The sequence below is a fragment of the Opisthorchis viverrini genome, assembly GCF_000715545.1.
Source record: "Opisthorchis viverrini unplaced genomic scaffold opera_v5_241, whole genome shotgun sequence".
NCBI classification, from domain to species: Eukaryota; Metazoa; Platyhelminthes; class Trematoda; order Opisthorchiida; family Opisthorchiidae; genus Opisthorchis; species Opisthorchis viverrini.
The window spans coordinates 805,845-830,179 of NW_008751893.1; the positions used below are offsets into that span (position 1 = coordinate 805,845).

Consider the following 24,335-nt stretch of genomic DNA (forward strand, 5'->3'; position numbering starts at 1 on the left):
CCTTATAACCTGGCCAATTTGGTGACCTGCTCACTTGGCCTGATGAAGCTTTTGTGTCAAAAGCGAAACGTTGCTCAAATAAAAACTACCGATTGTTTATCAAGCTCTTCTGAAACGATGACTTCTCAATCGGTTCCAAACCTTTTCCAATTGATTCAAATTGGACAGATTTCGACAGGTACACCCATTTGCATATCAAATTAAAACATGAAGCGGCCTTTGTGCAGCATATTCAGTTGAAGACTGGCATACACGAGTGATCCAGTTGAGTCCCTCGTGAAAACCATGCTAATAAGCAAATGAGTGTATTTGGTGAAGGACTACTTTTATCAGTCACACGGCTGACGTGGGAGCAATTTGAAAGAAAGACGACAGTCTATCAACATTGTACGACATGAAGGCGGAACAATCACTTCGGTAGTTTTATTTCGTGTTTTTTCACGTCACAGTCTCTCACTTCGTCAGAAGTCACCAAGATATGTGCTGTTAGGTGATGAGATAACGTCATTAGATTGAAGTTGTGATCACCAACGTTTCTTCTTAGTGATGTACTACCTGACAGAAGCGAAGAGAACTGGATCGGTTACTTGGTCTTTTGAATCTTGGTTCCAAAGAAAGATATTTCCAAAAAATATGCCAAACGAAGAACTCGTCTATCATTCTGTTAAACCAGTTACCTTTTGAAGCACAGTTCAGTATGGTGATCCCCCAAAGATATTTCCAAAAAATATGCCAAACGAAGAACTGGTCTATCATTCTGTTAAACCAGTTACCTTTTGAAGCACAGTTCCACAAGTATGGTGAACACCTCGGGGGCACGCTCCACCACATCGTGGTCCAGTGGATGTTCGTTCGATGCCAATTGGAGTACCTTCCATTTCTTTGTATAGGTGTATTGAGGCACCCATTTCCCATTGTTGCCTCCCGTTACACAGGTCTCATCTTCATTCATATAGCTAAGACAATAACACAAAGCGGCTGGAAGATCCGACAGCTGAGTTACCAAAATATCTAGTGCATCACGGTGCTGATCGTTCTGCATAGGATGATAAAGAAAGTGCAAGATAAGTGTAGACAGAGATGTAGAAGGTGTCTTATTTCTCTCATGGAGTTTAAAGACTGAAAACTATCAGATGATGACATGTTCAACCACGATTTTTTTCGCGACCACCTTGCCGGTTTGTTATTCTCAGTAATCTGCCCACTTTCAACGCAACGGCCGTAAGAACAAAAGTGTGTAGACCCTTAGAATTTGCAGAACTACACAGGGTAATAACCACAGGTGGGGGATAAAATATTTCACCAGAGATTGCCACAATAACTTGGCGGTGAGGACAAAGGCTGTCGGTTGTGAAATTTATAAGAATAGAGCCAATTCAATGCATTTTCCGACAGAGTAGTCTTACATTTGCACAGTTCTTTTTGATACCTGTGAACTAAACGTACCGATGGAGCCGAAAACGTACCGAAAGCGCAGAAGTGTAGTACGAAGAAGAGTGTTACCACGTCTGATATTAGTATAGTCGCGAGCAATGCATAGGGCACAACCTAACACCACGTGATTATCTTACCAGCCCACGATTTTCAAACTAAAACTCTTGCACAGAAAAAGGGAGTGTTGTGCAGCTTGAGATCAAATGTTTGAAAACAGTAGAGACATTGTAGGAGAGTTGTAGCCTATGGTGGCACGAAATTTTATCAGGAACCAGAGTACATTAGGAAGAACTGAAATCGACAGGTCGTTTTGTAAACTTCTGATAACTAGAATGAAGTCGGGCCCCACTAAGGAGTAAGCTGAGCACCCGTTCCTGGTAGCACCTGTAAAACGCCTGAGTAACTGGATACAACTTTGTGGTAAGTCAATGGAACCGGGTTGTTACAGTTGTGAAGAGCAAAAAATCACTTATAACGACGAAAAAGGGAATGAGCGTCACGAGCTAGGAAGGAAACGATCATTACCTTTCCCAGTAGGATAGCCAACTCATAGGCGAATTCGTTTGGCACGTCACATTGTCTCACCCTTTCCAGCAGTTTGGAAACGGAATAGTTGTTTGAATGACGTAGAAGATGGCAGAAGTCTCTCCTAAGATAGAAACAAGCGAATTGAAAACAATCATGTGTTGTTGAATGAGTGACCAGCACAATACAGTGAAGAGGTTATCAATGTACACAGTTGAGTAAGACACAATAGAGTAATTAGCAGTAAACTAACCGATAGTTTACAGGGCATGACCGGATTCGAGCAGCCAATAAGTGAGTGAGTACGCAATTAAGGCGTTTACGCCTGTTATGATGGGGGATCCGACGGCCGTGGGCCTTTAGGTAACCACATACTATGTGCTTACACCTCGAAACGCCCAGACACCCGGGCACAGTTGACCTCAGACAATGAGATTTCATTCGAAGGCTCAGGTTTCTGGAGGACATAGTAGATTAACTGGTCCAAAAAGCACGTCCAATATTGGCAGCAGAAGGGGAAACACCTGCGACAACTAAATGAGCTAAAGTGGCGAAAAAAGTACCTACCTGCATTACACTTGCTAGAACTGAACAAGTTGCGGTTTGAACTTTGATGTTTGCGAATTTAGCAGCAAACGACATATGTATCTAAATGTATAAAAAGTCTTTGCCACAATAGACTGCATATATGGTATTCAAAAATAAAAGCAACAGTCGTGTAAGGTCCCCATACACCTTAATTTGAGTAAGTGGCCAACCGCCTATGAGGGGTATTTGGACCCGAAGGACAAGCCAAAAAGAAAGAAAATGGAAGATTTGAAGGTGTTTTTAAAAACTCCATGAACCGTAACTCTGAAATAAGCAAAAGTTTCGTCTTAGCAAACGACATATGTATCCGCGTTAGTGATCTTGTATAGGAAGGTCGTCCGATGGAGTATTACGCCAAGACAGCAACAGACACCGCAAACAAATGTAACGCATCTAAAAAGTAAGCCCAAGGCTTGTGCATTCGAATTGGAGATATACACTGTCGTATCTAGCTGATAGTTGAAGGTTCAGATGAACAGTCTCTCGGGGCCTCTCTAATCACTTAATAGAATTAAAGGAAACAGATACCGAAGACCAGTCGCCAGATGGTTTGACAGCTGAAGTGATAAGGAATATACTGGCGAGTTGTGCAATAAACCATCGTTATTGTAACATTCAAGCAGGGCTGCAAGCCCATCCTAAACAAGTCCAAGATTTTCTGGCACCAGATTCAGTAAGAGAGTGAGCAAGTGGGTAAATGTTACAACTGACCAACCTCAACTGAATGAACCGTGCTTTTGAGTTGACGGCCGATGGCTCATCACGGAGTCTCCCTGTAAGTACATCCAGGTAAATTTGTGCCAGTAATGTGTGATATCGAGGTGTCTGAAAGGATGAACAACGAGAAAATGGACGATAGAAAACACACACTCCTAGGTTGTGAATACAGCCGGGGGATGGAACGGAGAAAAAAGAAAAACAAAAGTACAGAAAGATGGGTGAACATACCATATCAAGATGCACATAGATGAGGTGATGCAAATATTTGATACCAAGGTCCACATACTGTGGAATGAGTCTGCGAAGAATGTGCGTGGGAGTCAGGCACTGGGAAGGTGCGAGCGAAACATCCGTCGTTGCTTGGGAACAAGATTCGTCGAGTAAAATATCATCCCATTGCGAGCTATAGTCATCGCTGGGTAAGTAGGGCAGGGCAAATAAAAGCTTCTCCGCGATTTCCTTTGGACGTTCGGGCTCCAGACTTTGACACAGATGCTGCCATATCAGTTCCGTATAAACAGATGGTTCAGATATGTGTGGCGACGAGGCAGTATCCTGTTGCTCATTTTCGGTGACTGACCACAGTTTGATTGGTTCAGCGTTAGGCGAAGCCAACCTATGGTAAATTTGAAAGCGTTACGATAATAGTGTCTGGGGGAAGCGCACACAGGCCCAAAATGAACAGCTAGAGAAAAAAAAACATGAGGGCATAGTTGATGTAAAGTCAAAAACAAAGGCAGTTGGATGTCAACCAGAGGAATATGCTGAAACAATGGAATTTCCGAGAAAATAGAAGAGGTAGACTTGTACGAGTCTGCTCCGGATTTTACTGCCTTCGAGCCATTTGAGGTCTCACGCTCTTAGGAATGGAAACTTTGGAGTGTAGGTCAACGATGCTAACGCAGCAACGAGTTTTGGTTGGATCTAGCTCAAACCGTCGCCTCCGCGTGGATTCCACGTTGTGGTTAATCATGACCACCAAGCCAAGATGCACGTACAACGAGCTGTCGGATCCTTGTGGTAAATACACGAAAGCGATCCAACAAAAAATTGGGAGTTGGATTAGCTAATCACATGGAGAGCTAAACGCGTTGGACACCTTCGGCTAGCGGTTCGAGGGCAGTGGACTGAAAGACGATAAATGTGGACACATAGATGGGGTGGCTACCTTGTGTGGACACAGGTGCGTTTCAGGTGAACCATGAGTCCGTATTTTCAACCTTAAAGTTTGCCGCGCGACCATCCACCAAAACCGGCTCCTTCTTTTTGAGCCAACATGAACATGACTGTACTATACGATTGGTCACTGGCTTTACGATATCACATTGAAGAACTTGTTGAAAAGAATCACGTAACATTTTCGCAACGGAAAGAAATTGTGTAACGTACCAGGATAAAACGGCGATGTAGAAATCCACGCCAGGAAAGTTTACATCCACAAGTTCTCCGTAAGCCAATCTATTCAAGATGAAGTAAAACACCACATATGTAGAAACAGTCAATTTAAATAATAGACCTAGCAATTCATGATGTCGGAGGAAGCATGCCCATAAATGGCTTACAGCAACGGTCATTAATAGAGATAGAATAGAAACATTGAGGTAATGAGTATTTGAAGGGAGCTTGTTTCACACTAGACTGCAACAACCAGTCCCCCACACAAATCACACCAGAACACGCCAGACAGGTCATTATTAACGAAACGAGTGTTCGGCGGAATCCAACGCCAAAAACACATCAGCACTCGCAATAAGGTCTTGCTAGGCCTAACTCGCACGCGATTGATCGAAAGCTAAGGCCGTTAGCCTGTCCAGCATCCAGGCATCCAGAAGGCATCCGAATCTCCAGAATGTTACTGTTGGACGACGCGCTGTACGTGGGCCTCTGACCTGCATATGGGTATTTGTTTATCCTTAGTGGTCCTTCTGTGGAAAACGGCAGTTTGTGAGAATCGGATAGAAAACTGAGCTGAGGCATTACCGTTATTATACTGCGTAACACATGAGTGCTTGGGGGAAATAATTCTGTGTTCAAGAGGGTCATCGTTTCGAAATATGATTTTTACTTACATAACCACAAAACACAAAAGAAGATCTGGTAGGATGTGAGTGGTCATGAAAATCAATAGACTACACACCTTTCCAGACAGGTGCAGCAAGATCGATCACGTGGTTATTGGGTCGACAATTCTCACCGTCCCATCGTTGCAATTAGCATTTTCAAGTTGAATTCTCGCGGCCTCGTGCTCATCAAATCCTTCAGGAGGCTCACAAGGATCAAACAAAGAACACCCCAAAACAGCTAATGCACACACCAATTCTTGTGAGATCAATTTGGGATGATAAAAGAACTAGTGCACCAGAGGACTGTAAAGGTAAACTCATCCATATGCATAGGTCGCACGTGCGATGCAATTGAAAAGTGTGGATGACTTTGAAATGAGCACACCTTCAACCTTTGCAATAAGTTGGACGGATGTACCATATTGCCGGAATACCAAAACATTACCCCATAGATCAGAAGGCCGGACCTGAAAAGAAGGATTTGTCGTTTAAACTCCTGAGAAACGGTCGTAGCGTGGCTGAATTGTGTCCAGTGTATCAAGCTTAACAGTACACCTTCCATACCTGCATTCGAATTCGCTGTTGTAGCGGCGTCTTTATTGGTCACCATTGGCACGTTCGGGAGTTACACAGGCGTTTAAGGTAATAAATGCATGAACCTATACGTCTACGATACTGGCGAAATACCAGTAAACAGTGTACTGGTATGCACAGGACCAGTGACCACTTACGGGACCGATAAAAATCAACTTCTAGTGCGCAGCATTATAGGTAAAAATGATTTAGTTTGTTCTTCTGATGTGATAGTACTCATGGCGTTGATGAAAACTTTTCGACAGCCAACTACCGTTTGATCTGTGGGTTTCATGAGATAGGTCTGGTTTCCCCGTCAACCTACGCTCGAACAACAAACTGGATATATTTAGAAAGAATTACTCGTTTTCAAATAAAAACAGTGTCACCCAGTGACCCAAATGACTCAGGTCCATGATACTCTTCAACCGAATAGCCTCATATTTCAGCACCAGTTCTTACGCAGCCCATTAGGTGAGCAATGATATTTACGTGTCGGGTAACAAGTCTTGGTGCTGTCGGTTGCATCTGGTTTCGTGCATTAGGCCCATGAGGTGGTCACTTTTCAGGACCGAAGGGTGTGGATGGTTGTTATAACCGGCGTTAATAGCATTCATGTCGGCAGATTCTCCAGGGTAGCTGAAAAAAAGTATTAGAGGTGGAGGCACTTTTGGCGGTCGAGCTCCCACCTTTTTCCTGTTCTACTGCACAGACTTGCCTAAATAAACTGAAATGACCGAGAAATGCCATTCCAATATCTCGCTCTGTGAGATTTTCGAATGGCGGTCGCACTGATCAGAAACTGTTTTGTGTTTTTGGCTTTTAATAGAGAGGGCGTCAGAAATGATGCTTAGTTTATTGGTGCGATGAAGATGATGGGGATGATGGCCGTGAAGACGACTACGGTGGTAGTGACAATCATTATAGTAAATAACGATAATTTTTGAGCTTCGTGAGATGCGCACTGCTGACGATTCCCAACAAGGAAGAAACAGGTGTGGGGTGTTTCTTGGCTTTTCGGCATCGGTTGGCCAAGCCGAAAGGATGAAATCTCTATCGAATAATATAATGAAATAATAATATAATAGTAATAGTAATAATAATAATAGTGATAGGTGGTCGAGTTGACCGCCCAGCTTAGCTCGCTAAAAGAATCCCATCGCAAATCGAGGTGACGCTATCAGGGCGTTGTTCGACAGTTCATTCCTCGTGCAGTCGCGCACCCCATCGCTCTCAATATTTGTGAATTTTTTTACTGTGTCGCTCGTTATTCCATCAAATCCTCACTTCCACTGACTTCCACTGAATCCGGTTCCCCCTACCATATACATCGCATGGTTCAGTGAATTTCACCGTAACGGTAGTGGAATCGTGGCAGTAGGGTTTAGTTTATACATAGATCTTCTAAGGTAAATCTATCCCTACATCACTGCTGTTTTGACTTCGATGGACGGCTGTAACGGTGCGTTTACAAGAATCATTAGGTAATAGGGCCTGAATGGATAGTTATAAACGGGCCGATCGAGAGGAAGACCACTTTCACCCATTAAACTAAGGTCATAGGTGCATGCCACCTGATTCAATACGGCGAAATTGTTAGGTCAATGCGGACGATCCAAAAGGACACACATTCTGGCTTGTGGGCTAAAATCAGCTCAACACCGAATTTATTCTGGTTCAAGGTAGACAATAATTGTTCAGAAATAATGTACAAAAGCTATAGTTACCACAAACAACAATAAACACCCAATAAGATGCAAGTACTTCCTGTACACTGGCCGCCTTGTAACGGTAACTCAAGGGTTTGAGTGTTTGGATTAGTCGTCATGGAGAATTCCTTGCTGCATGTTTAGAAGCAGAAGACATGAGGTACCGATGAACTCTAGGTGCGGTGAAACAACTGTACACTGTGATGCTGATTGCCCTCAGCTAGAATTCTATAAAGCTCAATAATTCAATAAATCATAGGCGGATGGGCAAGCGGAAACTAAACACAGCTGTTCAGAACCGAAAAGCTTCGTGGTTTCACGGAAAATCAGTTTATTTGCTCAGAGCTAAACAAGCCCCATTGGGAAAAAGAAGGGTGAGAAACTTGATAATGAGTTTGATACAGCATTATTTGGCTATGAAATCGACCCTGCCATTTTCTTTCCAAAAAAGAATGCTAATGTCACACCTAGGATGAACACGTACTTCTGCCAGATTGACAAGGCTCCGGCCACATTTCCTTGCCATTGGTAGATCAAACTAAGAGCATGGTGTTCTGAAGATTGCTCAAGGTAGGCAGTCAAATCATCCACGTCGATATGCACCAGACTGGAGATCAAGCTGACCAAATCCAACCCACGCTGTTCAGCTTCGCTCTTTTCGGAGTCCCAACCCAAACCTGATGGGATGAGCCGATTATTTGAAAATAATAACTCGGTTAGTTGTGGTTTCCTCCCAGGCTTACAGCAACGGTCATTAATAGAGATAGAATAGAAACATTGAGGTAATGAGTATTTGAAGGGAGCTTGTTTCACACTAGACTGCAACAACCAGTCCCCCACACAAATCACACCAGAACACGCCAGACAGGTCATTATTAACGAAACGAGTGTTCGGCGGAATCCAACGCCAAAAACACATCAGCACTCGCAATAAGGTCTTGCTAGGCCTAACTCGCACGCGATTGATCGAAAGCTAAGGCCGTTAGCCTGTCCAGCATCCAGGCATCCAGAAGGCGTCCGAATCTCCAGAATGTTACTGTTGGACGACGCGCTGTACGTGGGCCTCTGACCTGCATATGGGTATTTGTTTATCCTTAGTGGTCCTTCTGTGGAAAACGGCAGTTTGTGAGAATCGGATAGAAAACTGAGCTGAGGCATTACCGTTATTATACTGCGTAACACATGAGTGCTTGGGGGAAATAATTCTGTGTTCAAGAGGGTCATCGTTTCAAAATATGATTTTTACTTACATAACCACAAAACCCAAAAGAATATCTGGTAGGATGTGAGTGGTCATGAAAATCAATAGACTACACACTTTTCCAGACAGATGCAGCAAGATCGATCACGTGGTTATTGGGTCGACAATTCTCACCGTCCCATCGTTGCAATTAGCATTTTCAAGTTGAATTCTCGCGGCCTCGTGCTCATCAAATCCTTCAGGAGGCTCACAAGGATCAAACAAAGAACACCCCAAAACAGCTAATGCACACACCAATTCTTGTGAGATCAATTTGGGATGATAAAAGAACTAGTGCACCACAGGGCTGTAAAGGTAAACTCATCCATATGCATAGGTCGCACGTGCGATGCAATTGAAAAGTGTGGATGACTTTGAAATGAGCACACCTTCAACCTTTGCAATAAGTTGGACGGATGTACCATATTGCCGGAATACCAAAACATTACCCCATAGATCAGAAGGCCGGACCTGAAAAGAAGGATTTGTCGTTTAAACTCCTGAGAAACGGTCGTAGCGTGGCTGAATTGTGTCCAGTGTATCAAGCTTAACAGTACACCTTCCATACCTGCATTCGAATTCGCTGTTGTAGCGGCGTCTTTATTGGTCACCATTGGCACGTTCGGGAGTTACACAGGCGTTTAAGGTAATAAATGCATGAACCTATACGTCTACGATACTGGCGAAATACCAGTAAACAGTGTACTGGTATGCACAGGACCAGTGACCACTTACGGGACCGATAAAAATCAACTTCTAGTGCGCAGCATTATAGGGAAAAATGATTTAGTTTGTTCTTCTGATGTGATAGTACTCATGGCGTTGATGAAAACTTTTCGACAGCCAACTACCGTTTGATCTGTGGGTTTCATGAGATAGGTCTGGTTTCCCCGTCAACCTACGCTCGAACAACAAACTGGATATATTTAGAAAGAATTACTCGTTTTCAAATAAAAACAGTGTCACCCAGTGACCCAAATGACTCAGGTCCATGATACTCTTCAACCGAATAGCCTCATATTTCAGCACCAGTTCTTACGCAGCCCATTAGGTGAGCAATGATATTTACGTGTCGGGTAACAAGTCTTGGTGCTGTCGGTTGCATCTGGTTTCGTGCATTAGGCCCATGAGGTGGTCACTTTTCAGGACCGAAGGGTGTGGATGGTTGTTATAACCGGCGTTAATAGCATTCATGTCGGCAGATTCTCCAGGGTAGCTGAAAAAAGTATTAGAGGTGGAGGCACTTTTGGCGGTCGAGCTCCCACCTTTTTCCTGTTCTACTGCACAGACTTGCCTAAATAAACTGAAATGACCGAGAAATGCCATTCCAATATCTCGCTCTGTGAGATTTTCGAATGGCGGTCGCACTGATCAGAAACTGTTTTGTGTTTTTGGCTTTTAATAGAGAGGGCGTCAGAAATGATGCTTAGTTTATTGGTGCGATGAAGATGATGGGGATGATGGCCGTGAAGACGACTACGGTGGTAGTGACAATCATTATAGTAAATAACGATAATTTTTGAGCTTCGTGAGATGCGCACTGCTGACGATTCCCAACAAGGAAAGGTGTGGTGTGGGGTGTTTCTTGGCTTTTCGGCATCGGTTGGCCAAGCCGAAAGGATGAAATCTCTATCGAATAATATAATGAAAATATAATAGTATGCGCACTGCTGACGATTCCCAACAAGGAAGAAACAGGTGTGGGGTGTTTCTTGGCTTTTCGGCATCGGTTGGCCAAGCCGAAAGGATGAAATCTCTATCGAATAATATAATGAAATAATAATATAATAATAATAGTAATAATAATAATAGTGATAGGTGGTCGAGTTGACCGCCCAGCTTAGCTCGCTAAAAGAATCCCATCGCAAATCGAGGTGACGCTATCAGGGCGTTGTTCGACAGTTCATTCCTCGTGCAGTCGCGCACCCCATCGCTCTCAATATTTGTGAATTTTTTTACTGTGTCGCTCGTTATTCCATCAACTTCTCACTTCCACTGACTTCCACTGAATCCGGTTCCCCCTACCATATACATCGCATGGTTCAGTGAATTTCACCGTAACGGTAGTGGAATCGTGGCAGTAGGGTTTAGTTTATACATAGATCTTCTAAGGTAAATCTATCCCTACATCACTGCTGTTTTGACTTCGATGGACGGCTGTAACGGTGCGTTTACAAGAACCACTAGGTAATAGGGCCTGAATGGATAGTTATAAACGGGCCGATCGAGAGGAAGACCTCTTTCACCCATTAAACTAAGGTCATAGGTGCATGCCACCTGATTCAATACGGCGAAATTGTTAGGTCAATGCGGACGATCCAAAAGGACACACATTCTGGCTTGTGGGCTAAAATCAGCTCAACACCGAATTTATTCTGGTTCAAGGTAGACAATAATTGTTCAGAAATAATGTACAAAAGCTATAGTTACCACAAACAACAATAAACACCCAATAAGATGCAAGTACTTCCTGTACACTGGCCGCCTTGTAACGGTAACTCAAGGGTTTGAGTGTTTGGATTAGTCGTCATGGAGAATTCCTTGCTGCATGTTTAGAAGCAGAAGACATGAGGTACCGATGAACTCTAGGTGCGGTGAAACAACTGTACACTGTGATGCTGATTGCCCTCAGCTAGAATTCTATAAAGCTCAATAATTCAATAAATCATAGGCGGATGGGCAAGCGGAAACTAAACACAGCTGTTCAGAACCGAAAAGCTTCGTGGTTTCACGGAAAATCAGTTTATTTGCTCAGAGCTAAACAAGCCCCATTGGGAAAAAGAAGGGTGAGAAACTTGATAATGAGTTTGATACAGCATTATTTGGCTATGAAATCGACCCTGCCATTTTCTTTCCAAAAAAGAATGCTAATGTCACACCTAGGATGAACACGTACTTCTGCCAGATTGACAAGGCTCCGGCCACATTTCCTTGCCATTGGTAGATCAAACTAAGAGCATGGTGTTCTGAAGATTGCTCAAGGTAGGCAGTCAAATCATCCACGTCGATATGCACCAGACTGGAGATCAAGCTGACCAAATCCAACCCACGCTGTTCAGCTTCGCTCTTTTCGGAGTCCCAACCCAAACCTGATGGGATGAGCCGATTATTTGAAAATAATAACTCGGTTAGTTGTGGTTTCCTCCCACCCCGGATTAGTTTCAAGTACAATTTGACTAGGGCAGTTTCGAGTAACTGAAGGGAAACAAGATGAAAAAAGAAATTTGTAAATTAGATATGGCAAGTCTTTGAGTTACGGAAAATTAACCGCGGTTGCTAACCGACAGCAAACACGGGAACGAAAACAGATGCGAGAAAAATCAAGTCAAAATTTAGCAAACTCGTGGTTGGAAGGAAAACGGTCACCTTCCATATGGCCAATCATATGGAGAATACATGCTGTTTTCAGTGATTGGCAACAAATAAATCTGCAATCTGAAGAGCGTTGAAGAAACACAGACGTCCCGTTTGTGTAACTGTCAGTATACTCCGATAAATCGAGTGCACATGATAAAAAATGGACCACTCCTTCCTAGTACAATGCTCACAACGATATCACGGAGTTCAGTTACTTGGAGAAAATATTTCAGATCCCTTTGAACTCACGACCTAAAATGAACCAAATCGCTCAACTGTAACACCCTTCCGGTGCCTAGCTGTCATGCTACCCGAAGGAAGCACGAGGGCTGGGAAACTGCCAGGTTGCCCAAACCTAGACAGAGGAAGTCGAGAGGCAGATGTCGGGTTCGAACCACGGACCCTCCGGTCAGTAAATTCGCGCTACAATCAATTGAGCCATCTCTCTCTCTGAAATGAACCAACTCAGGCTCACATGGTTTTTGAATGCATATGCATTGAGACCCGGACGAATATTATCCGACATCTTCATCAAGGTACCTACTCCCAATGTTGATCAAAACTCTTCGACAGACCACGACCGGTTTCACCCTTCTTGGGTTTCATTAGGTAGACAGGGTCACCGAGTTTCCGTCAACCTTAGGTTCTACTTGAACTCTTATGAAGATATACTGCGATATCTCGAATATCCTACCAACTGAAACAGGAGACAGTCCTTATGTAGCACACTCAGTTGAAGAATACCATGAACCCAAAGGAGTGAGCCAACGTCATTTCGACAGCACTGTGATGTGTTGGGAGTAGTTTTTACAAGAATAGAAAACAGATGCCAGATGCATATGTAAACTTGATTTATTGCTGGCAATTCTGATGTCGATCTGTTTTTTGGAAAACATCACGTTCACATGCATCGCCTACCTCAGAGAATCATGTTCATCGTAACACGCCATTCATTTATTGGACTAGCTGGCTCCAATCCCGATTCGTTCCCTTTCGTGAACCGTAACAAGGCGAACATATGAAGTTACCCAATTTTTTGGCTCAAGTGAGAAACTTAGGGCAAAAAAAACAGGAAAAATGAGAAAACTTGGCCGGAAAATTCGGCACAAAATTTTGCCAATAAAACCAGCCTGTTCTATTGTGAGCTTGATATTTCTGCATTAAACTGGCTCTGACTCTAATAGCGTCTACTATACCTGTTGCATTTTATGCAGTTCGCACACCTAACCGAAAGAATGTTCGGATGTACTCGGTAGTTCCTTGGTAAACGCATTCCAAACATGAGGGTCCGAAGTCAAGAGGGAGCGCATATATGTTAAAATAACTGGTGACAATAATAGCGTTGAGTGTAGTGCCCAGAGGGGTCGATTGGGAGCAACAGGCCTGCCCGATGTATACGAATTCACTGGCAGCAAACCTGAGATGAAATGAAACTCGCAGGGCTGTCTCCTCTCTCTGTCCGTTTGCTCCGATATCTGTTGAATTCAGAACTGTTTCAGAAATTCACTCCCCAATGAATTGGTAGTGGTTTATTTCGAAGAGCAATTTAAAAAGTAAATGGCGACATTCTGAGAAGAAAGGGACGGAGTTCTGCCTTTAACCAAAAGGCGGAACCGAATGGTGACGACTGAATAAATGTGGCACGGGGATTGCATCTAACGCCCTCTTTAAATGAGGGATTCGACCATTCGACTTGGCAATTAGCTTGCTCATTGTGCGCTTATTGAGCTCCAGAAGAGCTAAATAGGAGCGATTATTTATTGCTTGGCTCACAACTTTATACCTCCGCCTATCCAGCACTGGTTACCACTATGAACAGCTAGAAAGAAGGACAGTGCTTACAAGCGCGACAGTATTGATTGGCCTGTATGTTTGAACAGTCACGAGATAGTGAGGGTCGCAGGCACGAGACCAGCTGATCCAATGCTCACATTGGGCTTACGAGGACGATGATAAACCGAGGTGTAGTGGGGCAAACATCATCGTTTCCTCGAGGTCCAGAGGCTGGAGATAGCCTCACTACCAGTGCCATATCAACATGTCATGCCAGTCATACAAAACCGTTTCCATCGAATTTACTCAACGGATATCTGATGCAGTGGGCGCTAAACCGGACGCTGCTGGTAATCAACACAAACCAGACGATACAAGTCAATGCTTATAAGTTGGCCAAGAAAAGTGAAGCTTTTAGAGAGTTAACCCAATTAAGCGGAACTGAAAGCAACACACATCATGGCAGCATAGAGAATTGCACGAACTCATCCTACTTGACCGTATTTTGCGAACCACAACGTACTTTGGAGTTGTATTTTGCGGTTCATTTGTGCCACATTGGCAACTGCCAACTTCGTGGGATCACACGGCTAGACCGAGAGTATATAGCATGCGATAACGACACCAGCCGGATAGAGCCGTTTCGCGAACATACTGAATGGGATCCCGGAGCGCCACAATACAACGAGACAATCATTCAAACTAAGGAATTGGTCCTTACGAAATGTGGATCTTATTGTACGCTACAGTATGGCCTTCGTACAGCTGCTCTGTATGGCCTGATGGAGTTAAAACAACGTTGTCACGAGTACGCAAGGCAAATTATCAACCAACGCAACTGTTGGTTGTTATGGAAAGTGGCTACATCTAGCGACTACGAAGATGGTGGGACGCTCACTACCATTGACAGAGAGTTTACAACCCTGGTGGAAGGGTACATATTGACCAGTTTCGGTGAACTAACGAAATACATCGGCGGATGGATAACAACAATTGATGAAGAAGCCATTCCGTTTGAAGCTCTAAGCGCTCAGGAAATGGCACAACTTCTAGCTTCACATCGTTTGAATGTTAGACACGAAAGTGACGTAGTTCATGCCATTCAATGTTGGGTTGAGGCACCGGAGCAAGCGGAACAGATACGTTCGGGTGAAGTTTTTGTCTCGAAACTGATAGCGAGTTGTGTGCGTGCGGATAAACTCAAATTACGCGACGTTGAGATTCTGCACGACCTATCGAATTTGGAGAAACGGATGTCGACGAAGGCGGTGGGCCATTCGAAGAGTGCAAGTAAAATCTATTCAGGAATAGTTATGAAACGTAGAAGCAGAAAATTTACAAACTATTCCAATTTCGAATGTTGGGCTCAACTTCGAAAAGTCAGGCGGCGTCTGGTACGTTCTGCTAGAAATCTGCGACCATTGGAAGATATCGAAGAATCGGTGACAAACAACTCCACCGAAAAGTTCAGAAAGCGTCTGTCGGACGCAGAATGCTATGTCCAATCCAAAGAGGTCGAGCCCCGACTACCCCATGAAGCAATTTTCACGTTTGGTGGATGGAAAGCAGGTGAACCGTGCCAAGACGTGTACGTATACGATGCAAGAAAAGATTCATGGATAGCGTGTGAGTCTGGCGTGAGCGACCGAATTTTATTACCGCACGCTTTGATGAGTTTTGGAATCGTTGTGGTACAAAACCGATATATCTATATAGCTGGTGGTGAACAGTCAGACAAAAGAACAACCTCTGCAGTAATCTGCTATGACTTTGAAGCGGAACATTCACAGTTAATGTTTCATCGTTCAGACATCCATACTTCTGGTTCGGGTTGGAAACCGTGTCCATCGCTACACGAGAGCAGAAGAGATCTAGTTTTAGTAAACTGGTGTGAAGAGCGCATCTACGCGTTGGGTGGCGATAACAACAGGTCCGTGCTCAGTACTGTTGAGTACTTCGATCTCAACGAAACTAGCCGCCGCGAGCATCGAGGATGGTCGGTAGCACCAAATATGCTGATGGCCAGAGGAGCTCCAGCAGCCGACTGTTTAAAGCGCATCATCTACGTCTGTGGAGGGTACACCGAAAGCCGAATGGAAGCACTCACTAACAGCTGCGAGGCATTCTGTCCGGACACAAATCAGTGGACATTCATTCAACCAATGGCACAAGCCAGATACTATGCACAGGCGGTAGCTGTCAACGGTGTTCTGTTCGTTCTCGGTGGTGGAGGTGAGAGTGGTGTCCGTGGGGCGATACGTATCGCCGCTAGTGCAGGTTACAGTAGTACCGTGGAGCGATACAATCCACAAACTGAGATGTGGGAACTGATGCCACCTGCAACGGAAAGAGCCGATTTTGCGGCATGCTACTTCGAAGGAGAGCTTGTGTGCCTCGGTGGTGGTGGTGAAACTTTTTGTACGGCAGAAGTGGAACGCTGGAAGCCATGGATTCCACGAGTTGGACCCAGGCTAAGCTACAATACAACTGCAAACGATCCTACGTTATCACAAGGTCCACTATGGCTGGGTTACACCTTTCATGCAGCGGAAAACGGCGCCTCCGGCTGGACAAAATCAGGTTCACTTCCATATCCCGTGTGGGGTCACAGGTGTGTTGTGATCAAAGGATGGGACCTCATACTACCGTATCTGAAGAGGAAATGTGGAGTCAGGGAAGAACAAACGAATACCATACAATGGAGAAATGTGGCTGCCAAATGCAAGATAATACATGACTGGCCTATACTGGTACCTCGACAGTTTTCAGAGGATGACGGCACAGCTGTAAACTCAGCTGAGCTGGGCCATAAGTTGCAGGAACTTTTCCACCCTCAAGGCGTATCCCTGCATCCGGAATTCGATTCAAACAAGGAGGACGAAATAACTCTTGAAGAAGAACACGCGGAACAATCGAGGAACATCTACATTCAACCACAAAACGAAATGAACGGTTGCTCAAGAAGTGGAGTTTAACTTCCGGTAGCATTTACAACCACAACAATCACCACATATAACGATGAATCCGATGACATTGCGCGTAATCCAAGTACGAGGATTAATGGAAACATCAAACAGTAATTTTACTGAAGCCAAGGCCATACGAACCATAGCCAATAGGCAAGTAACAGGTTTGAACATGAAATTCATGTTATCATAACTATAAACCTGCTTCAGTGCCACCTGCTTCTCACCCTTCGAACAACATTAACGGAAAGAATAGTGAGAGAGTAACTCGCGAAAATCGAGTTGCTAAGGTCAATCTAGCCCTAACTTATCGCAAAAATGGTTGTTGATCAGGTGATCGTTCACCGGTTCGGTGAGCTTGGCAACTACTCATAAATACACCCGAGGTGCCAATATTTCGACATATCGTCTTACCGCAAAATACTAAACTCTTCATTCGTTACATCCACCTAGTTTGGTCTGATGCTAACATGTTAACACTTTCAACTTTCTTCCCCACCTGTCATCAACTGCGTACTACCATGGTATACCGGAAGTGCGTCCACATTGGTCAACGATTCTATTTGGTATCCTCAAAGAGGATTCAGTATAGTAGGCAGCCACAGAAACACCATTGCTATTTTTGAGCGATAAGCATAAGAAACCTCGATCAATCAATCAGTCAACTTATCAGCTATAAACCGTGTGTCATTGGCACATTGGTTTAATCTGCTACGGTTTCGATCACGAGGAATGGGGAGAGTGTGGGACATACAGCCAAGCCTTAGAGGCAATGGAATGTTTGGTTAGGTCGGGAACTGGGCAGCTACGTATCGAAGGGATAGTTTTGATGCGCGAGCGCCACTGACTGCGCGTTTGAGCCGTTTCCGCCAGTGTCACTAACCATTGGTAAGTTGAGTCCCAAGGTCCCCATCCAGGGACGCTGTCCGACTAAGTTTGCTGGTTAGTATTCCCATACTTCGTTTCCAGGCAAGCCAGCGTAACCTATGAGGTGTGAGTAATTCATCTATCGCGGGAGAGTTCCTTCTTCCTAGGACCATTTGGCGCGCCTCAGAATTACCAATCTGATGTTCCCACCAGACCCGATAAATGCTTCGCAGACACCGATGATAAAACACTGATACATTCCGTATGTTCTCTGCGCGCACGGGCCACATCTCTGATACATAAAGCAATATGGATCACACCATCGCAGTGTAAACTCTGCCCGTGAGAGACGAAGTTACGTCACGCCGGCACCATAGGTGTCGGAGGTTGGCAAAAGCTGCACTGGTCTTCCCAGTTTGAGAAGTGATCTCATCCCCAGCCAGTCCATCGGGAATTATACAACTGCCCAGGTAAACAAATTTATCTACCACACCGACTGGTTCGCCTGCAAGCATGGGGTCTGGGTATGATCCAACCAAGTCTTGTAGCAGCACTTTGAACGTTTCAGGTGTGGGGCGCACGCCGAACCATGCGGTAGAGTTATTGAGGTTACTTAAAGTGGTTTGCACTTTTGAAGTAGTTGAATCAAGGAGAGCAATATCGTCCGCACACTCCTGTAAGCGAACATTCCGGGAGCATTTTGACTCCCAGAGACAGACAGGAAAATTTCAAGCAGCACATCAATAACAAAGTTGAAGAGGAAAGGTGAGACGGGGTAGACTCGTTTTAGGCCAGTGAAAGGCGAAGTCTTGCCGTATACTTGTACGCGCCCACAAAAGTTCGCATACAGCGCCCTCATAACGGCACATTTGATACCGCTAAAGTTTCTCACGATCGACAGAGCCAAAAGCCGATTTCAGATGAAGAAAAAGAACCGACGTCGGACGGTTGAAAAAGTGGCGCTGTTCAAAAATTTGTCTTAAGATAAAGATATGGTCAGTACATCCTCGGCCAGGGCGAAACCCCACTTGATTCTCACGGACCTCTATCCCGATATTCGATCAATCTACGCAAAATAATGCAAGAGCACCTTAGATGCCAGGCTGATACTACGACAGTTTTTACATGACGTTCTTGCTCCCTTTTTGAAAACTGGGGTAACGGTCGAGGAGCTCCATTCGGCTGGTATTCTGTTTTCGTTCCAAATCTTCTGCAGCACGATTGTCAAACTGTTCACCAGGACCTCGCCACTTTCTTTGAAGAACGTAGAGTGCAGACCATCCGCACCAGGTGTCACACTGGACTTCCGTTGTTGATGGTGGCCTAGTGTCGATATTTCACTCAAGTTCACTGGAATCTTCCAAAGGTTGGGATAAAAGAAAACCAGGTGAATTATCCCTTGAAGTACTCGGATCACCGCTCAAGACAACGACTGAGGAAGTGAACTGCTGTTCCGCCTTTCTCGCATATTGCTTCACTGACAAATGCCCTCTTTTGTCTGGTTGATTGAATCAGATGAAATAGGGCACGGCCGTTTTCTGCGGTGAAAGCCTATCCCAGCTCCTGAGCTTCCGTCATCCAGCAGGGTCTTGTCATTCTTCAAGCTCCTGATTATCAGATGTTTGAAGGATTTGCGTGCACCATCACAGCCGCTTGGCTTTTCTGGTAGCAATAAGATCGGCTGATCTTTTTCCAGTGTTCATTCAGTCGAGTCAGACGGCCTGGACAAACAGTTCTGAAAGCTGGGAGCATTGCCTGTTTAACTTGTCTCCATTCAATCTCCAAGGAATCTTCGTCATTTATATGACTACGCGTTTCCAGTAGCTTTCAAGCCAGATCAGCTAGATACTCTTGAGCAACTGAAGCTTGTCGAACTTGATGAACCGAACTGCTCTGTTTTGGCACGTCTAATGCTGACGAAAAGTGGGGCGATAACCACACCCACACGATAGCGTGATCAGAGTCAAGTTGCGTACCCCAGAAGGAACGATAGTGCTTAACTGAGGCTTCCCATCTGTTGCTGATAGACGCACGGTCCAATTGGGTTCACGATTGTCTTGTGGTAGGTGGCCTCCAGGTAACTCGATGTGACCATCTGTGTTAGAAGTTTGTACTGGCCAGGAACAAACGATGATCCATACGCTGAGCATCCATCACCTAAATGTGCTTCTCCCGGCCTTGGTCGTCCAACTTGGGTATTCATATCACCGAAGCACATGTTGATAAAATCCATCCTCAATCTCAGAACTGCAGTCTTTTGATTCACTCAAAATGGAACAGGATATTTGCATAAAGGAAACCACTCACAAGGTTGCTGAAAACTCTTCGACAGCCCACGACCGGTTTCGCCCTTCTTGGGGCTCAGCAGGTAGGCGCAGTCCCCGAGTTTCCGTCAGCCTTATGATCTACTTGAACCCAAATTGCACTGTTTTCGAGAAATACACTCATTTGCAAACCAATTTAGTTTTCACGGAAGACTCAGTCGAATCTCTCGTTTATGATGTCCTCCAGCTGAATGTGCTGCACACAGGCCGCCTCATGACATCATAAACGAGAGATTCGATTGAGTCTCTCGTGAAAACCAAATTGATTTGCAAATGAGTATATTTCTCGAAAAGTATGATGCGATTTGTAAGATGGGGGCTTGCATGAAGCCGGAAAAGCTTGCGAACATATCGGTAGATGACTGTATAGTGATGATAGTAAAAAGTCACCTCTCTAGGTAAGAGCCCATCGCGCTGCTGGTTAGCGGCTCGTGGACCAACGGTTAAGTGTACGGTCAATAGCCGGGGTGTCGCAGGCTGGACACCCTTGGAGTTTCGAGAGATGCGCACTGTCGGTGATTGCGAATAAGGATGAGACAGCTGTACAGTGCTTCTCGACTTTTCGGCATAAACTGGCTGACGATATATTCACCGAAAATTCCCAAATCTCCTTACACTCCACCTATATTTGGCGTAACGGTAGGGTGATAAGGAGAACGTCGATGCGGCCGGTCGAAGAGTGCTGTGTACTGGGTGCTTCTGCATGCAGTAACAGCCGCGCGACTGGGTACTGGGTGGACTTGATTCGCATCTAGCTTAACCTCGGCTGGTACTCAAAGACAGACAGACGTCAATCTGGGTCAAGGACATTATGTATCATAAACTAATGGAAACTGAGTGTCAAACTGTATGCACATATACACAGGATCAAACAACCTACATGCATGTATTTCTCCGTGAATTTGCTCTTATGATGTTTCTGTAGGAAAGAGAATAAAAACTGTTCGTATCGCACGGTCCAGGTGGCATTCGCGGCCAAGTTTGGTTGTCCTTTGGTATCGATCGAATGAGACAAGCATAGTTCAGCGACTCGGCGAATGTTGTTCGAATCATCATCAGTTGGTTTCTGACAGCTGAGGTTGTAGAACCAATGAGGTGCAAATGCGAATCTATTCGGTAGGAGGTTTTCGTAGCGACAGAGCAGCTAAAACGAAATAAACAGGGGGGGTTACATAGGGTTAAATTGCAGTCCATATCGACCGGCGGGACCCAACTAGTATTCAAGCACAGAGGAAGGACGTCACGAAGTTTAAGGACAGCCTCAACTCTTTTGACCGATGTGACGAAGAGCCATATGGCAAAAGGAATCTGTATGCTTTGGTCACACAACCTCCAGCTTGAGGGCAACACGTAAAGTCATGAAAAGTTCCTGAAGCAGAATTCATCCAACGATCTCAGAAAACCTAAATGATTCAGCGGAAGAAATAAACCGTGCTACAGATCCCGATTAAGGGCGAGGCAGGCACGTGAAGAGACGTATTATCAACGCTCAGCTAACTACCCAAATAATTAAGGATGCAAACTTCACGGTTACTTCTGCGATAAGCACAATGTTGGGCTGTGGCTAGACCAGCTCTATTTTAGATAAGACCCAACATAAAACCAATACCTTGGCGTTGTTGTCAGGCTTTAGTGTCACAATAATCCTGAGGGTTACCTAGGATGAAATTTAACGATGCTAAGAGGTTCAACCGAAAGCAGCCAGACAAAAAACAGCGAAATCGTATTATGAAGTGTAAAGCCGTACTGTTTACTGTGACAGGAGGGTGAAAACGGTAAGGCGTTTCCTCCCCCCCTGGCGACCAGCATGTTCATAACTGCGGAAACACCGAAGAAGCACGAGTTAGAAAAGACCGACTCTAAAAACCGCACAGTCCGGTCGCCTGTAGGTTGACCGTGATCGCCGGTGAATTATCTAATGCACTTGAAAAACATAAACCTTGCGACAAGCCCCATGCGGCTCCAAACACAACGACCATGCACAGTAGCATCACGAGTGAGAGACCAGTGCTTTGTTTCCTGCGCACTCGATCTGGGTCATCGTTCTGCAGCCAAGTGGTTCAGACTACTGAAGCAACAGCGGGGTCTCAAGAAATCCAAAAAACCGCTGCTCCACGGCCCTTACTTTTGAGTCATATGCTAGAGCAGGGGTCTCTGGAAAGAATCCGAAATTCTCCCACTGCCTCGTGCGCCAGACCATTGAGTCAAAAGATCACGGTGGGATACCTCAGCCAAAATTTATTCTTGGACCTATGCAACAGGGAAGTGCCATTCACTCCTCGTTCACTGGCTGCTCTCCATACCACCAACTAAGTCCTTCTGATTTACTAAGTTGTCACTCACCTAACCGTTGCCTGGCATATAAACTGCCCAGTAAAATAAAAAAATTAACCCTAAACCCTTATGGAATTTGAAAAATTCGTTCCACACTGTGGCTTTCTTATACGCGTCCAAATGGTCAACAGATAATTCTTGCTCAGACCTTGTTTCCCCCTTAGACCAATGTACGCTGTGATTCCGAAACACGTATATAAAGCCTTAGTTCGGTTATACATCCCAAACCGGTCGGGACGAACCCAGATTTCTCGCTGTTTAATCTTCGTGGTGCAGTGGCTCGCGGCATCTACGGTGTAGAGGTTATGTTTAGCTCCACGGTTAAGTGCGCTAAACTGGATCGGATTGAAGCTAATAGCCACCTTTGAGCCGTTACGCTAACTGGCTCAATTTAGGTCATTGCGTATCGACGTGCTTATTTGTAGTATCAACACTCTTCGACAGACGGTAGCTCTGAGGCTACTTCGGTCAGGAATAGGTATAGATACTGTGACTCTAGCGTGTCATACAAATGCCCAGGTCGACCGACTCAGGTTTTGTATGGACATGCGTAGCAATTCGCTTCCCCTCGAGAGTACGCAAGCTGACATAACCTGACACAAAGTCAATACAAAGCGCCCTGACAATCCAACATGAAAGAGTTGAGCTAGTTGAAAAGCTTAAATAACCAGTAAAATTCGTCTGCCCCAAATCGCTTGTAGACGCCAATGAGCAGTGGATCTTCGCACGATCAGCCGCCTTCATTGATGTCAGGAAAACTACATCGATGATGATGATGATGATGATGATGATGATGATGATGATGATATCACCGAAAAACGACTATGATGTTGCGCTCACATCCCTAAAAGACCGAACAGCGAAGAAACTATGGAGTTGAGAAAGCTCTCGCAACATGAAACCCATTCCAGCTAACCTGATCAAATGTTTCGGGGGGGAAGGAGGAGGAGGGAGTTGTTGGCAAAAATTCTCCGAAAAGGATGGAATCTCAATTCATTCACACTAAACGGTACTCTGAACACTGTGAAGAAGAGTTCGACTGACTCCCACGAATTTAACGGTAGAACCATATGGAAAGCTAACGCCAGTTCAGTTTGAAATCTCATCGCCTAAGTGCGACAAAGCGCCTGGTCCAGACAGTTTGCATCCCGTACTTTTCAAAGGTGCTGAATCGTTTGCGGCTAGCTTGATGACGCAAAACCGGAGAGGAAGCAGTGCTTTGATGGTAGTTCCAATATTTAAGAAGGGTGCAAGAAAATCTTACGTCAAACCAATGGGGTTTTAGTCTAGTGAACATGTTCTACAAGTCGCTTCTTGCCATTATCCCACGTGGGTTGATCTATCATCGAGAGTGTCAGATTCGCGGTCAATTGAGTAGATAAGGTCGTTTATCTGCGCAGCTAAGGTGAACTGGCGAATGATGAAATCACCTCCCGAATCGGGAAGGTCAGGAAAAAATTTGCCAACCTCCGACATTTGTGGGTCCGTGACATCAGTTTAGCTGTCAAGGGTTGAGTACACGCTACTGTGGCTCGATCTGTCCTCCTATTCGGATCAGAGACATAGCCACTGCATCCAGAAGACTATGTGCTTAACTATCGATATCTCCGAAAGATTACACAAATCTGGTAGGAACACCGAATCTGCAATTCTTAGGTAAGCCAGAGGGTTTTCGGAAAAGGTAACTCTCCCCCGATAGATTAGCTGGTCACACCCCATAGGTTACGTTGGTTGGGTCATCTCGTTTGCCTCGCAGAACTTTTTTCACCTAGTCGTGTATCGGATAAGGACACATCAGAAAAGGTCAGTCCATGGCTTGGTAATAAAACGTGAAAGACCTTACCGGTCAAATCAGTTGCACT

The 24,335-nt window shown here is 44.8% G+C and overlaps 2 protein-coding genes across 2 annotated transcripts in view; one reads left to right on the forward strand and one right to left on the reverse strand.

The window, feature by feature from the left end:
• T265_14673 (hypothetical protein) overlaps positions 1–24,335 on the reverse strand; it is a gene marked incomplete at both ends in the record, with an annotated part of 40,029 nt that overhangs the window by 2,746 nt on the left and 12,948 nt on the right. The window contains 7 exons of the mRNA XM_009174700.1: positions 774–1,036; positions 1,960–2,083; positions 3,263–3,372; positions 3,496–3,883; positions 4,657–4,725; positions 11,749–12,047; positions 21,020–21,283. Coding sequence (XP_009172964.1) covers positions 774–1,036; positions 1,960–2,083; positions 3,263–3,372; positions 3,496–3,883; positions 4,657–4,725; positions 11,749–12,047; positions 21,020–21,283 — 1,517 coding nt within the window. The remainder of the gene's footprint in view (positions 1–773; positions 1,037–1,959; positions 2,084–3,262; positions 3,373–3,495; positions 3,884–4,656; positions 4,726–11,748; positions 12,048–21,019; positions 21,284–24,335) is intronic.
• T265_08794 (hypothetical protein) lies at positions 14,159–16,957 on the forward strand (the record flags this gene model as incomplete). The annotated part of the gene is made up of 1 exon (XM_009174694.1): positions 14,159–16,957. One exon carries the CDS (start codon positions 14,159–14,161, stop codon positions 16,955–16,957), a length of 2,799 nt encoding a protein of 932 aa, XP_009172958.1.